At 37.5% G+C, this 21,740-nt stretch overlaps 2 protein-coding genes across 2 annotated transcripts; both read right to left on the reverse strand.

Annotated features, from left to right (window-relative positions):
- Positions 1–367: 367 nt before the first annotated feature.
- On the reverse strand, positions 368–3,314 carry LOC146754666 (uncharacterized). Its single transcript, XM_085527650.1, has one exon. The coding sequence runs from the start codon at positions 2,839–2,841 to the stop codon at positions 1,390–1,392; it is 1,452 nt and encodes a 483-aa protein (XP_085383776.1). The 5' UTR covers positions 2,842–3,314; the 3' UTR covers positions 368–1,389.
- Positions 3,315–16,409: 13,095 nt separating this feature from the next.
- LOC146754667 (uncharacterized) lies at positions 16,410–20,168 on the reverse strand. The gene has a single exon (XM_085527642.1). It carries the CDS (start codon positions 20,017–20,019, stop codon positions 16,774–16,776), a length of 3,246 nt encoding a protein of 1,081 aa, XP_085383768.1. The 5' UTR covers positions 20,020–20,168; the 3' UTR covers positions 16,410–16,773.
- Positions 20,169–21,740: the final 1,572 nt, after the last annotated feature.

Consider the following 21,740-nt stretch of genomic DNA (forward strand, 5'->3'; position numbering starts at 1 on the left):
TTGACCACTGCTGATCCAGGATGGTGAGAAAAAGATAGCAAGCATGAGGGTAAAGGAAGGTGAGGGTGGGGAATTAAAATGTTTAATACAATCATTACAAAAGATTTCTTGATGTGCTCCACTTCTCCATCACTTGAGGAGGTTACAAAATACATGGACAATACAACACATTGGATAAGTTCAATGAAACATGGTATCATACACAAAACAAACATGAAAGTTGCGACAACACGCAATAGATAAAATAAGATGCATTTTACCCACAGTACACCTGGAAGACAGAGAAAAAGGTCAAGGTCTGGACTTTTCCAAGTTTGGACAGGAACACATATACCATCAGCAATTAGTTTAGCTTTACCATTATAAATCTTTAGACAACAGGTGGAATCATTTAATTTGACACAGGCATCTCCCAGTGATTCTTCAGGAGGGGTTGACACAAATATTACATAATGAATAAAAGATAGAAATTGAGAAAAAACAACCATACATTGAAAACAACCATACATTTAACAATGACCAATAGTAAAAAATAAACAAGTAAAACAATAGGGATATTTGTGTCAGGAGAACCTTCCACTTGAGCGTTTCCAAAACAGTTCAATTGCTGAGAGATATATACTAGTCTGGCAAGTCTAAGAACTGTTATAGTCACAACATAGTGTAGGATACCCCAGAATTTAAATCGTAGGGAGTAATCCCAGAAATATACACATTTCTTATCAAAAACGAAGACACTTTCCAACAACAGTGTTTTGAATGGAACTCCTGTACTGATGAGACACTGGAAAGCATCAGTGCAAAGGGTTTTATGATAAATTTCACTTTAGTGACCACATCTAACAGATATTAGATAGGTCCCATTGCTCATTTCCCAATTCATTAGGAATTTGGAAACACCATGGAGTTACATGCAAATCACCGTCAAGTTTGACCAAAAGAGGTGAAATATGGGGTTAAAAGGAATGATTACCACTGTGCAATGAGTACAAGAAAGCCAGGATAACCTGAAAAAAAAAAAACTTGGAACCCAATTGTGAAGTTTAAACAGATCCAAAGACTGATACCAATCACAACTCATAAGTACAGCAAACAAAACATAATACTATTGCAACCAAAATATGAAATAAAGAGGTATATCAGTATTCTAGCATGATCACATCTTCCAATTTTTCTGTCACAAAACACAAATGGTTAAAATCAGCTACAAGCCATTCTGTTCCGTGAAGGTCCTGCGGGGATCTTCTGTAAAAGAAAACAAGACAACTCGCCCTTTGGGGGCTTTGTTAATACAATTATCTTCTCCTTTTAGTCGTGAGCCTCCTAACAAACATCCATCCTTCACCCCCCCCCCCACCTCCCTCTCATCTGGGGGAGGGGGCGAAAGTATCAACTTTCCTTGGGCTTTTGTTCTGGCCACAAGTTAACTAATTTCTCTAGTCTGACTGTGGGTAATCCATTCATCAAATCTCGTGGAACGCCCTTTTGCCAGCCCAGTGTCCAGAGACGATTACGTTTATGATCAATATTTCTCCTACCTGTTCTTACTGGCAATGAGACCCTTCCAGTTCCACAGAGTTTTGGGCTAGGTGGCCTAGGAGCAAGGGTGGTCGCTGCGAGCCTTACCTCCCTTGGCTCAGATTTACTGGAAGAAGCCACAGGCCCATATTTCCTTTCATAATTAATCAATTCTTGGGCAACCTCCCCCCATGTCCATACCTTATACCCTGATTGCAAATGGCCTGAGGTGCCAGTTCTTTCTAATTCTGGCCGGGTTCTTTCTCCCTGAGGCATAGCTTGTATTTTTCCCTGCAGTTGTATACCTATGGGTTTCAGCGATTCTGGAAGTCCCCTGATTAATGGAGTCATCCGTTCAGGATCAACAGGCATCATCAAAGGTGATTCGTGCCGTGGCTGCAATTTCCTGTCATACATCATTTGCAGGCAAGCGGCCTTTTGGACACTTTCAACCAATTGGTCAACTGTCCCATTAATGGCAAGAGGGTCTCCCCTTTCTAAAGGGTTGAGACCACTAGCCCAGTAAGCAGCCCTCTGTGTTAGGGACCAGGGAGCACGGTTATCACCAGTAGTCAAAAATACTCCTGGCCCCCAATAACCCTCAGCCTCCTTTTCGGTTAACATAATTTGGTCTCCACCAGTTAAGCTGACTCTCCATACATATTCTGTTTCTGATTCCTTTGGAGAACGGCTAAAATCTTTTTTCAGTTTTGCTAATTCAGTGGCAGAAAAGGGAATTTCTTTAACATTCATTTGAGGATCCAGGTCCTCTCCGTTATCAAAGGTATATTCTGTTTTTATTAGAGGGCGCAGAGGGGCTATTGGAGTTTCAAACTTATCAAAATTTTCTTTTGCTTCTTTTAGTTCTTCCTGAGGATACAGTTTTTCTTGTGGTGCACCATGAATATCAGTGTCACCAGTATCTTTATATGTTAAAATTTCCTTAAAAGCCATCTGTAACAAGGCCGAATTATGTCTCTCTCTTTCCAATTGTACTTCTAGATTTCCAATTTGGTTTTGCAAAGCTTTCACAAGTTCCTGGGTTGCTTTAACTGTTTCTTGTAACGACTGTATAGTCTGGTTTTCCGCCTCAAACTGCTGGTCTCGGAACGCCACGGCTGCTTTTAAAGCAGCACCGAGTACTGCACAAATAAATGATTTGCCTTTCCCGGCTCGGGTACGAGCCCCATGTTGTAAAACGCAAATGCGGTCAGAAACAGCCTGCAAGTTATACCAATTTTCACGTGCCCAGTCCATCCCTGATGACGATGGCCGAGACGCGTGCTTTTCAAGGATATCAAACAACATATTTTCACCTTCCATATCAGATATAATTTTACTCACAACCAAAAATCTACAGGTAACGAAATCTACGCTGAGGGAGGAGGCGATTCCTTATCTCCTCAGAGAGGCAAACACTGAACAAAACCAACAACTGCTCAAAACACTCCTTTACACAAAAGACCAAATGACTCAATCAACACTTCCAAAGAAAGTGTAAACACCTCAATCGGTCCTGGCTATTCTGGCAAGCCACAACGAAAAACTTCAACATCCAAGCAAAAAAAAAGTTAGAAATAACTTCTAAGTTTCTCAAAAGTAATAAACTTCTAGGAGAAGCACACACCACTTCCACAAGAGGCTCACACACAAAACTTTTAAAACCAAAGGTACGTCACAAGATACTTAAAACCACCACAATGCAAAATAGTCTTCCCAGGGAGGCACACACGTGTAAAACAAAAGCAAACAGTACAAAATTAATTCACTCGTCCCCGACAGGTATACACGTAAGAAAGAAAGTTTCAGAATGTGGAGCAGTCTTCCTGGAGAGGTGCACACGTCAAATTAAGTTATCACAATCGCTCCTTGCAACTCCAGGAGAAACAGAAAAGTTTTAAAGAAACTGGAAGGATAACACTCTCACGACGGCTATCCTGCCGACTACGCCAATAAAAAATGTCTCGCTCCAATTTAGGAGTGAGGCAAAGGTTCTTTTGATATGTTATGCCCGGCGTGAGATTAAGAAGAAGAGCATTCAAATGTTGATCCAACCAGTTTATTGGAAATAATAGACAATTGAGGGGACGGGGAAGGGAGAGCGACGTATGCCAAAATTAGGGTGATGGGGAAGGGAAAGTAGGCGATAGAAAAAGGTAGAAAAGAGCAAGAATTACGTTAAAGCAGGGAAAAGTCACCTCCTGAATGCAGCAGCGTCTCGTAGCACGTTGTTAACGTTGGTCCGGGGCAAAATAAGCGTAGGGGAGTGCAGCAACGGAGTAGCAGGCTGCAAGCAGCAGATCGGTGAATCGCAGAAAAGATGGTCAGAGTACCGTGGTCTCTAGAAGCAGAGTCTCGGGCAGCGAGGTCCCTCGGAGCAGAGTCTCGAGCAGCAATCCCAGAAGAGAGAATAGGCAGCAGTAGGACAACGGTGGAGGGATCTGAGGTCAGATACCTAGATGCCCACAAAACCGTGGTTTGTCCGTGCCCTTTTTATCCTTCTTTCCAGCCTTCCAGAGATTTCGGGACGGCTCGGGTCAGAGTCTTGTGACTTCCTCAGAGATGTCAATCTTCCTTGAGATGGGCCAACAGGAAAGACCACTTAAGGGCCATTAGTCCTCAGGGATGGCCATCTCCATTGAGATAGGCCAACACAAAAAGACCACTCAAGGGCCATTGATCAGTATCTTATCTCCCTTTCGTAGCTCCCGGACTTGTCCATCTCCTGTGTGTCTCAGACAAAGGCAGTCCTGGAACCTTGGCCAGGACTTGCCTGAACTTGTCCATTTCAGCAAACTTTGAGACAGTAATGTAAAAAGCATGGCTTCTTACAGTAGGGATGAAAAGCATTAGTTTGGGAAGAAAACCATAGTTTTGCAAGGGTAAAGAGTGATACCTAAGAGAGACCTTTTTATTTCTGGTATAAGTATTGATATTATTATGAAATTTTTCTAAAATCTGTCAGAAAAGGATATCTCTGTTGGAAATGTCATTCTTTTTTAGATGAAAAGAGTTATTCTGGAAACAGTGTGTCATATTTGGCTACAAACGATAATTTTGTAGGGAAATCGATTTTCTTTGGAGATGAAAACCACCTTTACGTTTAGAAAATGCTGTTTGTAGAGATGGAAAACATTATTTTGGTAAGAAAACCATATTTTTGCAAGGGTAAAGAGTGATACCTAAGAGAGACCTTTTTATTTCTGGTATAAGTATTGATATTCCTGTGAAATTTTTCTAAAATCTGTCAGAAAAGGATATTTCTGTTGGAAATGTCATTCTTTTTTAGATGAAAAGAATTATTCTGGAAACAATGTGTCATATTTGGCTACAAATGATAATTTTGTAGAGAAATCGATATCTTTTGGTGATGAAAACCACCTTTACGTTTAGAAAAGGCTGTTTGTAGAGATGGAAAACATTATTTTGGTAAGAAAACCATATTTTTGCAAGGGTAAAGAGTGATACCTAAGAGAGACCTTTTTATTTCTGGTATAAGTATTGATATTCCTGTGAAATTTTTCTAAAATCTGTCAGAAAAGGATATATCTGTTGGAAAGGTCCTTATTTTGTAGAGGGGAAAAGGTATTTCTGTTAGTAATGTCCTCAATTTGTAGAAGAGAAAAGGTATTCTGGAAACAATGTGTCATATTTTGCTACAAAGCCTCATTTTGTAGAGAAAATGTCTTCTTTTGGGGATGAAAACCAGTATTTCTGGGAAACAACGCTATTTTAAAGGGATAAAAAGCATTATTTTGGTGAGAAAACCATGTTGTTGCAAGGATAAAGAATGATTCTTAGGAGAGAACTTTTTATTTCTGGGATAGGTACTGATATTTGTGTGACATTCTTCTAAAATTTGTCAGAAATCGATATTTCTGTTGGAAATGTCCTTATTTTGAAGAGAGAAAGAGGTATTCCAATAACAGTGTTTCATATGTTGCTACAAGGGACCATTTGTAGAGAAAACAATTTCTATTGGGGATGAAAACCACTTTTTTGGGTAGAAAACGCTACTTGTAATGATGAAAAGCTTTGTATTGGTAAGAAAATGAATTTTTGGCAAGATTCAAGAGTGATACCTAAGAGAGAACACATTTTTTTCTGGTGTAAGTATTGATATGAGTGTGAAATACATCGGAAATTTTTTCTGAAATGGATAATTCTTATGTTAAGGTCATTATTTTGTAGGGGAAGACAGATATTCTGGAATCAATGAGTCATAATTTGTTACAAAGCATCATTTTAAAGAGAATGTGTCTTCTTTGGGGGATGAAAACCAGTAATTTAGGGAGAAATTGCTATTTGTAGGGATGAAAAGCATTAGTTTGGGAAGAAAACCATAGTTTTGCAAGGGTAAAGAGTGATACCTAAGAGAGACCTTTTCATTTCTGGGATAAGTGTCGATATTCAAGTGACCTACTTCTAAAATTTGTCAGAAATCGATATTTCTGTTGGAAATGTCATTCTTTTTTAGATGAAAAGAGTTATTCTGGAAACAATGTGTCATATTTAGCTACAAACGATAATTTTGTAGAGAAATCGATTTCTTTTGGTGATGAAAACCACCTTTACGTTTAGAAAATGCTGTTTGTAGAGATGGAAAACATTATTTTGGTAAGAAAACCATATTTTTGCAAGGGTAAAGAGTGATACCTAAGAGAGACCTTTTTATTTCTGGTATAAGTATTGATATTCCTGTGAAATTTTTCTAAAATCTGTCAGAAAAGGATATATCTGTTGGAAAGGTCCTTATTTTGTAGAGGGGAAAAGGTATTTCTGTTAGTAATGTCCTCAATTTGTAGAAGAGAAAAGGTATTCTGGAAACAATGTGTCATATTTTGCTACAAAGCCTCATTTTGTAGAGAAAATGTCTTCTTTTGGGGATGAAAACCAGTATTTCTGGGAAACAACGCTATTTTAAAGGGATAAAAAGCATTATTTTGGTGAGAAAACCATGTTTTTGCAAGGATAAAGAATGATTCTTAGGAGAGAAATTTTTATTTCTGGGATAGGTACTGATATTTGTGTGACATTCTTCTAAAATTTGTCAGAAATCGATATTTCTGTTGGAAATGTCCTTATTTTGAAGAGGGAAAGAGGTATTCCAATAACAGTGTTTCATATGTTGCTACAAGGGACCATTTGTAGAGAAAACAATTTCTATTGGGGATGAAAACCACTTTTTTGGGTAGAAAACGCTACTTGTAATGATGAAAAGCTTTGTATTGGTAAGAAAATGAATTTTTGGCAAGATTCAAGAGTGATACCTAAGAGAGAACACATTTTTTTCTGGTGTAAGTATTGATATGAGTGTGAAATACATCGGAAATTTTTTCTGAAATGGATAATTCTTATGTTAAGGTCATTATTTTGTAGGGGAAGACAGATATTCTGGAATCAATGAGTCATAATTTGTTACAAAGCATCATTTTAAAGAGAATGTGTCTTCTTTGGGGGATGAAAACCAGTAATTTAGGGAGAAATTGCTATTTGTAGGGATGAAAAGCATTAGTTTGGGAAGAAAACCATAGTTTTGCAAGGGTAAAGAGTGATACCTAAGAGAGACCTTTTCATTTCTGGGATAAGTGTCGATATTCAAGTGACCTACTTCTAAAATTTGTCAGAAATCGATATTTCTGTTGGAAATGTCATTCTTTTTTAGATGAAAAGAGTTATTCTGGAAACAATGTGTCATATTTAGCTACAAACGATAATTTTGTAGAGAAATCGATTTCTTTTGGTGATGAAAACCACCTTTACGTTTAGAAAATGCTGTTTGTAGAGATGGAAAACATTATTTTGGTAAGAAAACCATATTTTTGCAAGGGTAAAGAGTGATACCTAAGAGAGACCTTTTTATTTCTGGTATAAGTATTGATATTCCTGTGAAATTTTTCTAAAATCTGTCAGAAAAGGATATATCTGTTGGAAAGGTCCTTATTTTGTAGAGGGGAAAAGGTATTTCTGTTAGTAATGTCCTCAATTTGTAGAAGAGAAAAGGTATTCTGGAAACAATGTGTCATATTTTGCTACAAAGCCTCATTTTGTAGAGAAAATGTCTTCTTTTGGGGATGAAAACCAGTATTTCTGGGAAACAACGCTATTTTAAAGGGATAAAAAGCATTATTTTGGTGAGAAAACCATGTTTTTGCAAGGATAAAGAATGATTCTTAGGAGAGAAATTTTTATTTCTGGGATAGGTACTGATATTTGTGTGACATTCTTCTAAAATTTGTCAGAAATCGATATTTCTGTTGGAAATGTCCTTATTTTGAAGAGGGAAAGAGGTATTCCAATAACAGTGTTTCATATGTTGCTACAAGGGACCATTTGTAGAGAAAACAATTTCTATTGGGGATGAAAACCACTTTTTTGGGTAGAAAACGCTACTTGTAATGATGAAAAGCTTTGTATTGGTAAGAAAAAGAATTTTTGGCAAGATTCAAGAGTGATACCTAAGAGAGAACACATTTTTTTCTGGTGTAAGTATTGATATGAGTGTGAAATACATCGAAAATTTGCCTGAAATGGAAAATTCTTATATTGATGTCATTTTTTTTGGGGGGAAGACAAATATTCTGGAATCAATGAGTCATAATTTGTTACAAAGCATCATTTTAAAGAGAATGTGTCTTCTTTGGGGGATGAAAAACAGTAATTTAGGGAGAAATTGCTATTTGTAGGGATGAAAAGCATTAGTTTGAGAAGAAAACCATAGTTTTGCAAGGATGAAGAGTGTTACCTAAGAGTGTACTTTTCGTTTCTGGGATAAGTGTTGATATTCATGTGACCTACTTCTAAAATTTGTCAGAAATCGATATTTCTGTTGGAAATGTCATTCTTTTTTAGATGAAAAGAGTTATTCTGGAAACAGTGTGTCATATTTGGCTACAAACGATTATTTTGTGGAGAAATCGATTTCTTTTGGTGATGAAAACCACCTTTACGTTTAGAAAATGCTGTTTGTAGAGATGAAAAACATTATTTTGGTAAGAAAACCATATTTTTGCAAGGGTAAAGAGTGATACCTAAGAGAGACCTTTTTATTTCTGGTATAAGTATTGATATTCCTGTGAAATTTTTCTAAAATCTGTCAGAAAAGGATATATCTGTTGGAAATGTCCTTATTTTGTAGAGGAGAAAAGGTATTTCTGTTAGTAATGTCCTCAGTTTGTAGAAGAGAAAAGGTATTCTGTAAACAATGTGTCATATTTTGCTACAAAGCTTCATTTTGTAGAGAAAATGTCTTCTTTTGGGGATGAAAACCAGTATTTCTGGGAAACAACGCTATTTGAAAGGGATAAAAAGCATCATTTTGGTGAGAAAACCATGTTTTTGCAAGGATAAAGATTGATTCTTAGGAGAGAACTTTTATTTCCGGGATAGGTACTGATATTTGTGTGACATTCTTCTAAAATTTGTCAGAAATCGATATTTCTGTTGGAAATGTCCTTATTTTGAAGAGGGAAAGAGGTATTCCAATAACAGTGTTTCATATGTTGCTACGAGGGACCATTTGTAGAGAAAACGATTTCTATTGGGGATGAAAACCACTTTTTTGGGTAGAAAATGCTACTTGTAATGATGAAAAGCTTTGTATTGGTAAGAAAAAGAATTTTTGGCAAGATTCAAGAGTGATACCTAAGAGAGAACACATTTTTTTCTGGTGTAAGTATTGATATGAATGTGAAATACATGGGAAATTTGTCTGAAATGGATAATTCTTAGGTTAATGTCATTATTTTGTAGGGGAAGACAGATATTCTGGAATCAATGAGTCATAATTTGTTACAAAGCATCATTTTAAAGAGAATGTGTCATCTTTGGGGGATGAAAACCCGTAATCTAGTGAGAAATTGCTATTTGTAGGGATGAAAAGCATTAGTTTGAGAAGAAAACCATAGTTTTGCAAGGATGAAGAGTGATACCTAAGAGTGTACTTTTCGTTTCTGGGATAAGTGTTGATATTCATGTGACCTACTTCTAAAATTTGTCAGAAATCGATATTTCTGTTGGAAATGTCATTCTTTTTTAGATGAAAAGAGTTATTCTGGAAACAGTGTGTCATATTTGGCTACAAACGATAATTTTGTGGAGAAATCGATTTCTTTTGGTGATGAAAACCACCTTTACGTTTAGAAAATGCTGTTTGTAGAGATGAAAAACATTATTTTGGTAAGAAAACCATATTTTTGCAAGGGTAAAGAGTGATACCTAAGAGAGACCTTTTTATTTCTGGTATAAGTATTGATATTCCTGTGAAATTTTTCTAAAATCTGTCAGAAAAGGATATATCTGTTGGAAATGTCCTTATTTTGTAGAGGGGAAAAGGTATTTCTGTTAGTAATGTCCTCAGTTTGTAGAAGAGAAAAGGTATTCTGGAAACAATGTGTCATATTTTGCTACAAAGCTTCATTTTGTAGAGAAAATGTCTTCTTTTGGGGATGAAAACCAGTATTTCTGGGAAACAACGCTATTTATAGGGATAAAAAGCATTATTTTGGTGAGAAAACCATGTCCTTGCAAGGATAAAGAATGATTCTTAGGAGAGAACTTTTTATTTCTGGGATAGGTACTGATATTTGTGTGACATTCTTCTAAAATTTGTCAGAAATCGATATTTCTGTTGGAAATGTCCTTATTTTGATGAGGGAAAGAGGTATTCCAATAACAGTGTTTCATATGTTGCTACAAGGGACCATTTGTAGAGAAAACGATTTCTATTGGGGATGAAAACCACTTTTTTTGGGTAGAAAACGCTACTTGTAATGACGAAAAGCTTTGTATTGGTAAGAAAATGAATTTTTGGCAAGATTCAAGAGTGATACCTAAGAGAGAACACATTTTTTTCTGGTGTAAGTATTGATATGAGTGTGAAATACATCGAAAATTTGCCTGAAATGGATAATTCTTATATTGATGTCATTTTTTTGGGGGGGAAGACAAATATTCTGGAATCAATGAGTCATAATTTGTTACAAAGCATCATTTTAAAGAGAATGTGTCTTCTTTGGGGGATGAAAACCAGTAATTTAGGGAGAAATTGCTATTTGTAGGGATGAAAAGCATTAGTTTGAGAAGAAAACCATAGTTTTGCAAGGATGAAGAGTGATACCTAAGAGTGTACTTTTCGTTTCTGGGATAAGTGTTGATATTCATGTGACCTACTTCTAAAATTTGTCAGAAATCGATATTTCTGTTGGAAATGTCATTCTTTTTTAGATGAAAAGAGTTATTCTGGAAACAGTGTGTCATATTTGGCTACAAACGATAATTTTGTGGAGAAATCGATTTCTTTTGGTGATGAAAACCACCTTTACGTTTAGAAAATGCAGTTTGTAGAGATGAAAAACATTATTTTGGTAAGAAAACCATATTTTTGCAAGGGTAAAGAGTGATACCTAAGAGAGACCTTTTTATTTCTGGTATAAGTATTGATATTCCTGTGAAATTTTTCTAAAATCTGTCAGAAAAGGATATATCCGTTGGAAATGTCCTTATTTTGTAGAGGAGAAAAGGTATTTCTGTTAGTAATGTCCTCAATTTGTAGAAGAGAAAAGGTATTCTGGAAACAATGTGTCATATTTTGCTACAAAGCCTCATTTTGTAGAGAAAATGTCTTCTTTTGGGGATGAAAACCAGTATTTCTGGGAAACAACGCTTTTTTAAAGGGATAAAAAGCATTATTTTGGTGAGAAAACCATGTTTCTGCAAGGATAACGATTGATTCTTAGGAGAGAACTTTTATTTCCGGGATAGGTACTGATATTTGTGTGACATTCTTCTAAAATTTGTCAGAAATCGATATTTCTGTTGGAAATGTCCTTATTTTGAAGAGGGAAAGAAGTATTCCAATAACAGTGTTTCATATGTTGCTACAAGGGACCATTTGTAGAGAAAACGATTTCTATTGGGGATGAAAACCACTTTTTTTGGTAGAAAACGCTACTTGTAATGATGAAAAGCTTTGTATTGGTAAGAAAAAGAATTTTTGGCAAGATTCAAGAGTGATACCTGAGAGAGAACACATTTTTTTCTGGTGTAAGTATTGATATTAGTGTGAAATACATCGGAAATTTGTCTGAAATGGATAATTCTTATGTTAATGTCATTATTTTGTAGGGGAAGACAGATATTCTGGAATCAATGAGTCATAATTTGTTACAAAGCATCCTTTTAAAGAGAATGTGTCTTCTTTTGGGGATGAAAACCAGTAATTTAGGGAGAAATTGCTATTTGTAGGGATGAAAAGCATTAGTTTGGGAAGAAAACCATAGTTTTGCAACGATGAAAAGTGATACCTAAGAGTGTACTTTTCGTTTCTGGGATAAGTGTTGATATTCATGTGACCTACTTCTAAAATTTGTCAGAAATCGATATTTCTGTTGGAAATGTCATTCTTTTTTAGATGAAAAGAGATATTCTGGAAACAATGTGTCATATATGGCTACAAACGATAATTTTGTAGAGAAATCGATTTCTTTTGAAGATGAAAACCACCTTTACGTTTAGAAAATGCTGTTTGTAGAAATGAAAAACATTAATTTGGTAAGAAAACCATATTTTTGCAAGGGTAAAGAGTGATACCTAAGAGAGACCTTTTTATTTCTGGTATAAGTATTGATATTCCTGTGAATTTTTTCTAAAATCTGTCAGAAAAGTATATATCTGTTGGAAATGTCCTTATTTTGTAGAGGGGAAAAGGTATTTCCGTTAGTAATGTCCTCAATTTGTAGAAGAGAAATGGTATTGTGGAAACAATGTGTCATATTTTGCTACAAAGCTTCATTTTGTAGAGAAAATGTCTTCTTTTGGGGATGAAAACCAGTATTTCTGGGAAACAACGCTATTTGAAAGGGATAAAAAGCATCATTTTGGTGAGAAAACCATGTCCTTGCAAGGATAAAGATTGATTCTTAGGAGAGAACTTTTATTTCCGGGATAGGTACTGATATTTGTGTGACATTCTTCTAAAATTTGTCAGAAATCGATATTTCTGTTGGAGAGGTCCTTATTTTGAAGAGGGAAAGAGGTATTCCAATAACAGTGTTTCATATGTTGCTACAAGGGACCATTTGTAGAGAAAACGATTTCTATTGGGGATGAAAACCACTTTTTTGGGTAGAAAATGCTACTTGTAATGATGAAAAGCTTTGTATTGGTAAGAAAAAGAATTTTTGGCAAGATTCAAGAGTGATACCTGAGAGAGAACACATTTTTTTCTGGTGTAAGTATTGATATTAGTGTGAAATACATCGGAAATTTGTCTGAAATGGATAATTCTTATGTTAATGCCATTATTTTGTAGGGGAAGACAGATATTCTGGAATCAATGAGTCATAATTTGTTACAAAGCATCCTTTTAAAGAGAATGTGTCTTCTTTTGGGGATGAAAACCAGTAATTTAGGGGGAAATTGCTATTTGTAGGGATGAAAAGCATTAGTTTGGGAAGAAAACCATAGTTTTGCAAGGATGAAGAGTGATACCTAAGAGTGTACTTTTCATTTCTGGGATAAGTATTGATATTCATCTGACCTACTTCTAAAATTTGTCAGAAATCGATATTTCTGTTGGAAATGTCATTCTTTTTTAGATGAAAAGAGTTATTCTGGAAACAATGTGTCATATATGGCTACAAGCGATAATTTTGTAGAGAAATCGATTTCTTTTGGTGATGAAAACCACCTTTACGTTTAGAAAATGCTGTTTGTAGAGATGAAAAACATTATTTTGGTAAGAAAACCATATTTTTGCAAGGGTAAAGAGTGATACCTAAGAGAGACCTTTTTATTTCTGGTAAAAGTATTGATATTCCTGTGAATTTTTTCTAATATCTGTCAGAAAAGGATATATCTGTTGGAAATGTCCTTATTTTGTAGAGGAGAAAAGGTATTTCTGTTAGTAATGTCCTCAATTTGTAGAAGAGAAAAGGTATTCTGGAAACAATGTGTAATATTTTGCTACAAAGCTTCATTTTGTAGAGAAAATGTCTTCTTTTGGGGATGAAAACCAGTATTTCTGGGAAACAACGCTATTTGAAAGGGATAAAAAGCATCATTTTGGTGAGAAAACCATGTCCTTGCAAGGATAAAGATTGATTCTTAGGAGAGAACTTTTATTTCCGGGATAGGTACTGATATTTGTGTGACATTCTTCTAAAATTTGTCAGAAATCGATATTTCTGTTGGAAATGTCCTTATTTTGAAGAGGGAAAGAGGTATTCCAATAACAGTGTTTCATATGTTGCTACAAGGGACCATTTGTAGAGAAAACGATTTCTATTGGGGATGAAAACCACTTTTTTGGGTAGAAAATGCTACTTGTAATGATGAAAAGCTTTGTATTGGTAAGAAAAAGAATTTTTGGCAAGATTCAAGAGTGATACCTGAGAGAGAACACATTTTTTTCTGGTGTAAGTATTGATATTAGTGTGAAATACATTGGAAATTTGTCTGAAATGGATAATTCTTATGTTAATGTCATTATTTTGTAGGGGAAGACAGATATTCTGGAATCAATGAGTCATAATTTGTTACAAAGCATCGTTTTAAAGAGAATGTGTCTTCTTTTGGGGATGAAAACCAGTAATTTAGGGAGAAATTGCTATTTGTAGGGATGAAAAGCATTAGTTTGGGAAGAAAACCATAGTTTTGCAAGGATGAAGAGTGATACCTAAGAGTGTACTTTTCATTTCTGGAATAAGTGTCGATATTCATGTGACCTACTTCTAAAATTTGTCAGAAATCGATATTTCTGTTGGAAATGTCATTCTTTTTTAGATGAAAAGAGATATTCTGGAAACAATGTGTCATATATGGCTACAAACGATAATTTTGTAGAGAAATCGATTTCTTTTGGTGATGAAAACCACCTTTACGATTAGAAAATGCTGTTTGTAGAGATGAAAAACATTATTTTGGTAAGAAAACCATATTTTTGCCAGGGTAAAGAGTGATACCTAAGAGAGACCTTTTTATTTCTGGTATAAGTATTGATATTCCTGTGAAATTTTTCTAAAATCTTTCAGAAAAGGATATATCTGTTGGAAATGTCCTTATTTTGTAGAGGGGAAAAGGTATTTCTGTTAGTAATGTCCTCAATTTGTAGAAGAGAAAAGGTATTCTGGAAACAATGTGTCATATTTTGCTACAAAGCTTCATTTTGTAGAGAAAATGTCTTCTTTTGGGGATGAAAACCAGTATTTCTGGGAAACAACGCTATTTGAAAGGGATAAAAAGCATCATTTTGGTGAGAAAACCATGTCCTTGCAAGGATAAAGATTGATTCTTAGGAGAGAACTTTTATTTCCGGGATAGGTACTGATATTTGTGTGACATTCTTCTAAAATTTGTCAGAAATCGATATTTCTGTTGGAAATGTCCTTATTTTGAAGAGGGAAAGAGGTATTCCAATAACAGTGTTTCATATGTTGCTACAAGGGACCATTTGTAGAGAAAACGATTTCTATTGGGGATGAAAACCACTTTTTTGGGTAGAAAATGCTACTTGTAATGATGAAAAGCTTTGTATTGGTAAGAAAAAGAATTTTTGGCAAGATTCAAGAGTGATACCTGAGAGAGAACACATTTTTTTCTGGTGTAAGTATTGATATTAGTGTGAAATACATTGGAAATTTGTCTGAAATGGATAATTCTTATGTTAATGTCATTATTTTGTTGGGGAAGACAGATATTCTGGAATCAATGAGTCATAATTTGTTACAAAGCATCCTTTTAAAGAGAATGTGTCTTCATTTGGGGATGAAAACCAGTAATTTAGGGAGAAATTGCTATTTGTAGGGATGAAAAGCATTAGTTTGGGAAGAAAACCATAGTTTTGCAAGGATGAAGAGTGATACCTAAGAGTGTACTTTTCATTTCTGGGATAAGTGTCGATATTCATGTGACCTACTTCTAAAATTTGTCAGAAATCGATATTTCTGTTGGAAATGTCATTCTTTTTTAGATGAAAAGAGATATTCTGGAAACAATGTGTCATATATGGCTACAAACGATAATTTTGTAGAGAAATCGATTTCTTTTGAAGATGAAAACTACCTTTACGTTTAGAAAATGCTGTTTGTAGAAATGAAAAACATTATTTTGGTAAGAAAACCATATTTTTGCAAGGGTAAAGAGTGATACCTAAGAGAGACCTTTTTTTTTCTGGTATAAGTATTGATATTCCTGTGAATTTTTTCTAAAATCTGTCAGAAAATGATATATCTGTTGGAAATGTCCTCATTTTGTAGAGGAGAAAAGATATTTCCGTTACTAACGTCCTCAATTTGTAGAAGAGAAAATTTATTGTGGAAACAATGTGTCATATTTTGCTACAAAGCTTCATTTTTTAGAGAAAATGTCTACTTTTGTGGATGAAAACCAGTATTTCTGGGAAACAACGCTATTTTAAAGGGATAAAAAACATTATTTTGGTGAGAAAACCATGTCCTTGCAAGGATAAAGAATGATTCTTAGGAGAGAACTTTTTATTTCCGGGATAAGTACTGATATTTGTGTGACATTCTTCTAAAATTTGTCAGAAATCGATATTTCTGTTGGAAATGTCCTTATTTTGAAGAGGGAAAGAGGTATTCCAATAACAGTGTTTCATATGTTGCTACAAGGAACCATTTGTAGAGAAAACGATTTCTATTGGGGATGAAAACCACTTTTTTGGGTAGAAAATGCTACTTGTAATGATGAAAAGCTTTGTATTGGTAAGAAAAAGAATTTTTGGCAAGATTCAAGAGTGATACCTGAGAGAGAACACATTTTTTTCTGGTGTAAGTGTTGCCTTGTGTAAGGTAACCTAAAGAACTACGTCCATCATTGAGAATGTGCATCTGACGGCCCCATGACAAAGTTACACGCTGATCACACCAATATGGTGAGCTGTAAAATGGCCTTTAATGAACCGTGTGAGACCCTTATATAGGGCTCCAATTTCAGCCTCATACATATACATTACCGAGCACGGGGAGGCCTATCGCGTTACATCCCGTGAGTTCGTGCCGCCTAATACATCATTTCTCCCTCTCCATGCTCGATAAAGTATGCCCAGTTACATCCCGAACGCTAATCCTTAATCCTAATATAAAAATGTTAGTCTCTATAATTTAAACTTAATAAGTTATCTAAAAAGTGAGGTAGACAAGCTACAGAGGTAGGTAGTGCAATATCTAATAACATCAGTAGTTTTCTAATGATTACATCCAAGGCATCTTGGGTTTATACAGTTCCTTCTTCTTCTCAAAGTTTATCATATACCCGTTGGTACTCCATTTTTTCGTTAAACATTCTTTCTATCATACGCTGTAAACAACCCTGGACACACTGAAACAAACAAGGTAAGCAAATCATTAAATCTAAAAAGAATAAAATACCTATGATTAATACTTTGAGAAACTGCTTAAGCCATGGGCCCAGATTACCAAACAGTCCCTCCAACCAGCTTCCGAATGCATCATCTATTGCGATCTTCTTCGTGTGTTCTTGCATCCATTCCAACTTCCTATGTATCGAATCGCTGTGGTCGCTCAGACTGAAACAACACATCCCTTCAAAGTCCTTGCACCCGTGCCCTTGAGCAAGCAGCAGAAAGTCAATTGCAGCTCTATTTTGAAGAACAGCGTGTCTGATGTTGTTAACGTCCATCAGGAGTTCCGACAGGACTGCTGTGGTGACATTAGCTTGCTTCACGGACCAGCATGCCAATCTCTCAATTTCTCTTAGGGCCTGGGCTGAAGCTACTCCCGGAGCTAAGACGGATGCAAAGATTCTAGCTGTGGGACCCCACAGCTGAACCTCATCACTACAATCCTGGTCCAATGTTTTTATTGACCTTTTCTGGCGTCGAGCTCGATCGATCTTTTTCATAACACTTATCATTGCAGTGTGATTGGGAGCCAACAATGTCAGCTTTCCCAAATAACACGGCCCCCCAACTGGATTCTTTGGTATCCCTTGCCAAGCTCTATCCCCACATATCAAAAATATGTCCTTAGGAAGGGCCTTGGCTGTACCATTGCAGTTTATTCCTTCCCCAGCTAAAGGTTCCTTTCGAGAACAACAACCAGAACATGCCAGATCGTCAGGGCCCCAGTAGCATGAGAGATTATAGGTGGACCCGTTAGGATGACGTACCACATACTTCTGATTGTAAGAGAGCCACCTCCCACCCTGCTTTATGCATTGGTCTGCAAATCCATTCTTGGAGCCATCCCCGGAGCAGGGACGGGAGAATCCCTCCACCCTTTCAGCTGAGAAACCACAATATGCCCCTGACAAGCTATATGTGTCAAATTGAATGGGGTTAAGTAAAGTAAAGGGTTCTGACCCAGTTGTTCCCGAGAATGGTACCCCATTCCCGAGTAGGCCTTCCCATACCCTGCGATTGGACAGTTGACCCGGTGTCCTAAAACCCGAAAAATACAAACATCTAACCGGGCGTTCCCACTTTTGAGAGTTCTTATTCCATGTTACGTTACCAACCGATTGGGATCCAAGAAGCTGCAACTCTGGTGGATCCCAGGGCAAGGAGGTGTTCAGGGATCTAATAAAACATGCAGACATTCTGGCCCAGTCAGTGAATTTAGACTCAAATGCTTTCATAAAGAAAACTTTGTCCACTGCATCTCTCTTGCAGTTGTTCTTATGCACATATCCGTTGAACTCCTTTGGGTCCCACCTGGGTACACCTATAAGGCATGTTCTAAACGGTGATGTGGCTGACTGCAGGCTAAGGCAGAAATCTTTCTGCCCAGTTCGATTAGACCATGTAACCCAAATATTTTCTGGTTGTGATGTTAAGTGAGTACCCTCTCCCCCGGTAATGAATGCAATTACACAAAGACACACAGCAAGTGATACAACAGATGTCCTTCTCGTTGGTACTAGCAGCAGTTCTTTATCTGTTCTTTTTCCTTTTTCTGAAGAGTCACTTCGCGGTTGCGGCTGGCGGGTTCCCATCAACCATGCCTGAAAAGAATCCTTTATAACAGAAGTCAGCGCTTCCTTAGGCAGTTCTGATCCTTCTACTGCCCGTATCAATCGATTGGCAAACTCAGAGAATGACTCTGAGGGACCCTGCATAATCTCTGACCACGGGGCTACAGGCTCTGCTTTTCTTATAAAGTGTATAAAAGCAGAGGTAGCCGCCCCCGTGGTGGCAAGCAGCTCTCCTGGGCGGAGGTCCCTAAGCTGCCTCTCTGCAAATCCAGCCAAATCCGCAGATGAACCTGAAAGCCTCATTAAATCAGTTTTTGGATCTCCCTCCTTCCCATTTGCTGGATGCTGTGGATCGCGCGCAGCCTGTGCTAAAACAGCTTTGAGTTGTATTATCCACTCCTCCTTCCACACAGTAAACTGTACTGGTTCGAGGGCTACTCTCATAAGGCTTTCAATATCATATGGGAGTAGGGGACCTGGGGCTACGAGAGCCTCAAAGGCACTCATTGTCATCGGGGATCTCAATCCCTTTTTGTCAATCGCCTCTATAAACCGAGCAACTGCTTTTGCTTCCAAAGGTACCCAAACCGGTCCCTCCTGTTTGACTACAATTGGGAACACCGCCCAGTCCCGCTCCTTGAGCCCCACCTCTCGCATTGTATCGCAAATGTCAGTCCAATCAGTGGGCTTACGCGATATCTCTCGCTCCTCCCACTTCTCCCCCCTCCTCCGGGGAACCACGACCGACTGGGTGGGGACAGGCAATTCCTTCCGTTCCTCCCCTTTCTCCTCCCCCTTCGCGGGAGACGAAACCGACAGGGTGAAGGCAGACAGTACCTTTTGTTCCTCCCCTTTCTCCTCCCCCTCCTCGGGAGGCGAAACCAAAGGGGTAGGGGCAGGCAGTACTTTTCGTTCCTCCCCTTTCACGGGATGAGGTCCCTCCTCCGGGGGCGGGTCTAGGGGTGGCTTAACGCCTCCACGGCGCGCCTCCCCCCATGACTCTCCCTCCCTCGGACAGGACCCACCCCCCTCAGGTGAACGAAAGCTCTGCAAACAGGGGTATAGGCGGGGATAATATGGCGGCGCCTCCCCAGATGAGGCAACTTCCGCCATCCCTTCCGGAGTTGTTTCGGGCGCCGCCATGGCCATTGTGAAAACGGCCGGCGTGGTCGGCGCCATCTTGGGTACGGAGTCGCCGCAAGGGAGCGGTTCCTCCACACCCTCCGGGACCCCAGACGTCCCGGAACCCACCCCAAAAACCCCATTCGCGACTGCCTGGATCTTTTTCTCCTCCTTAGCCGCTTTAAGCGCACCCAGGATCAAAACCCAGGTTTTTAACTCCTCCGCCTTATAATCGCTTGTTGCTCTTAGGAGCAGGGCAGCGGTGAAAGATTCCCACCGCTCCGAATCGAGCAAATTACAAGGGGAGGGTGAAAGCTCCGCTTCCTGCAAAAAAGTAATAACGGCAACAATCTCCTTCTTAGAAGGAGCATTCCTACCGCAGTGGGTTTTACAAACCCGCAATAGTACCTTTGTGACGGAATCCATGTTTTTTCTGGTGCTCGACACTGTACGTCCTCGCACCCTTTGTATATATACCCGGGCCAAAAGTCCCACGGTCTTCCACGGTCTCACCGCAGGATAATCAGTAGCTGCAGTCAATATATCGCCCCTCCGGCGCTTCCACGGGATCTAACCGTAGGATTCGCGTCCGTCTCGCGGTTAGTCGTCGCACACTCACTCTCAGGACTCCTCACACGGGGCACCAATTGTTGCCTTGTGTAAGGTAACCTAAAGAACTACGTCCATCATTGAGAATGTGCATCTGACGGCCCCATGACAAAGTTACACGCTGATCACACCAATATGGTGAGCTGTAAAATGGCCTTTAATGAACCGTGTAAGACCCTTATATAGGGCTCCAATTTCAGCCTCATACATACACATTACCGAGCACGGGAAGGCCTATCGCGTTACATCCCGTGAGTTCGTGCCGCCTAATACATCAGTGTAAGTATTGATATTAGTGTGAAATACATTGGAAATTTGTCTGAAATGGATAATTCTTATGTTAATGTCATTATTTTGTAGGGGAAGACAGATATTCTGGAATCAACGAGTCATAATTTGTTACAAAGCATCCTTTTAAAGAGAATGTGTCTTCTTTTGGGGATGAAAACCAGTAATTTAGGGAGAAATTGCTATTTGTAGGGATGAAAAGCATTAGTTTGGGAAGAAAACCATAGTTTTGCAAGGATGAAGAGAGATACCTAAGAGTGTACTTTTCATTTCTGGGATAAGTGTCGATATTCATGTGACCTACTTCTAAAATTTGTCAGAAATCGATATTTCTGTTGGAAATGTCATTCTTTTTTAGATGAAGAGAGTTATTCTGGAAACAATGTGTCATATTTGGCTACAAACGATAATTTTGTAGAGAAATCGATTTCTTTTGAAGATGAAAACCACCTTTACGTTTAGAAAATGCTGTTTGTAGAGATGAAAAACATTATTTTGGTAAGAAAACCATATTTTTGCAAGGGTAAAGAGTGATACCTAAGAGAGACCTTTTTATTTCTGGTATAAGGATTGATATTCTTGTGAATTTTTTCTAATATCTATCAGAAAACTATATATCTGTTGGAAATGTCCTTATTTTGTAGAGGAGAAAAGGTATTTCCATTAGTAATGTCCTCAATTTGTAGAAGAGAAATGGTATTGTGGAAACAATGTGTCATATTTTGCTACAAAGCTTCATTTTGTAGAGAAAATGTCTTCTTTTGGGGATGAAAACAAGTATTTCTGGGAAACAACGCTATTTATAGGGAAAAAAAGCATTATTTTGGTGAGAAAACCATGTTCTTGCAAGGATAAAGACTGATTCTTAGGAGAGAACTTTTTATTTCCAAGATTGGTACTGATATTTGTGTGACATTCTTCTAAAATTTGTCAGAAATCGATATTTCTGTTGGAAATGTCATTCTTTTTTAGATGAAAAGAGTTATTCTGGAAACAATGTGTCATATTTGGCTACAAACGATAATTTTGTAGAGAAATCGATTACTTTTGAAGATGAAAACCACCTATAGGTTTAGAAAATGCTGTTTGTAGAAATGAAAAACATTATTTTGGTAAGAAAACCATATTTTTGCAAGGGTAAATAGTGATACCTAAGAGAGACCTTTTATTTCTGGTATAAGTATTGATATTCCTGTGAATTTTTTCTAAAATCTGTCAGAAAAGGATGTATCTGTTGGAAATGTCCTTAT

The sequence above is a fragment of the Coturnix japonica genome, chromosome W (genome assembly GCF_054131305.1).
Source record: "Coturnix japonica strain WE chromosome W, WE-NBRP24, whole genome shotgun sequence".
Taxonomy (NCBI): domain Eukaryota; kingdom Metazoa; phylum Chordata; class Aves; order Galliformes; family Phasianidae; genus Coturnix; species Coturnix japonica.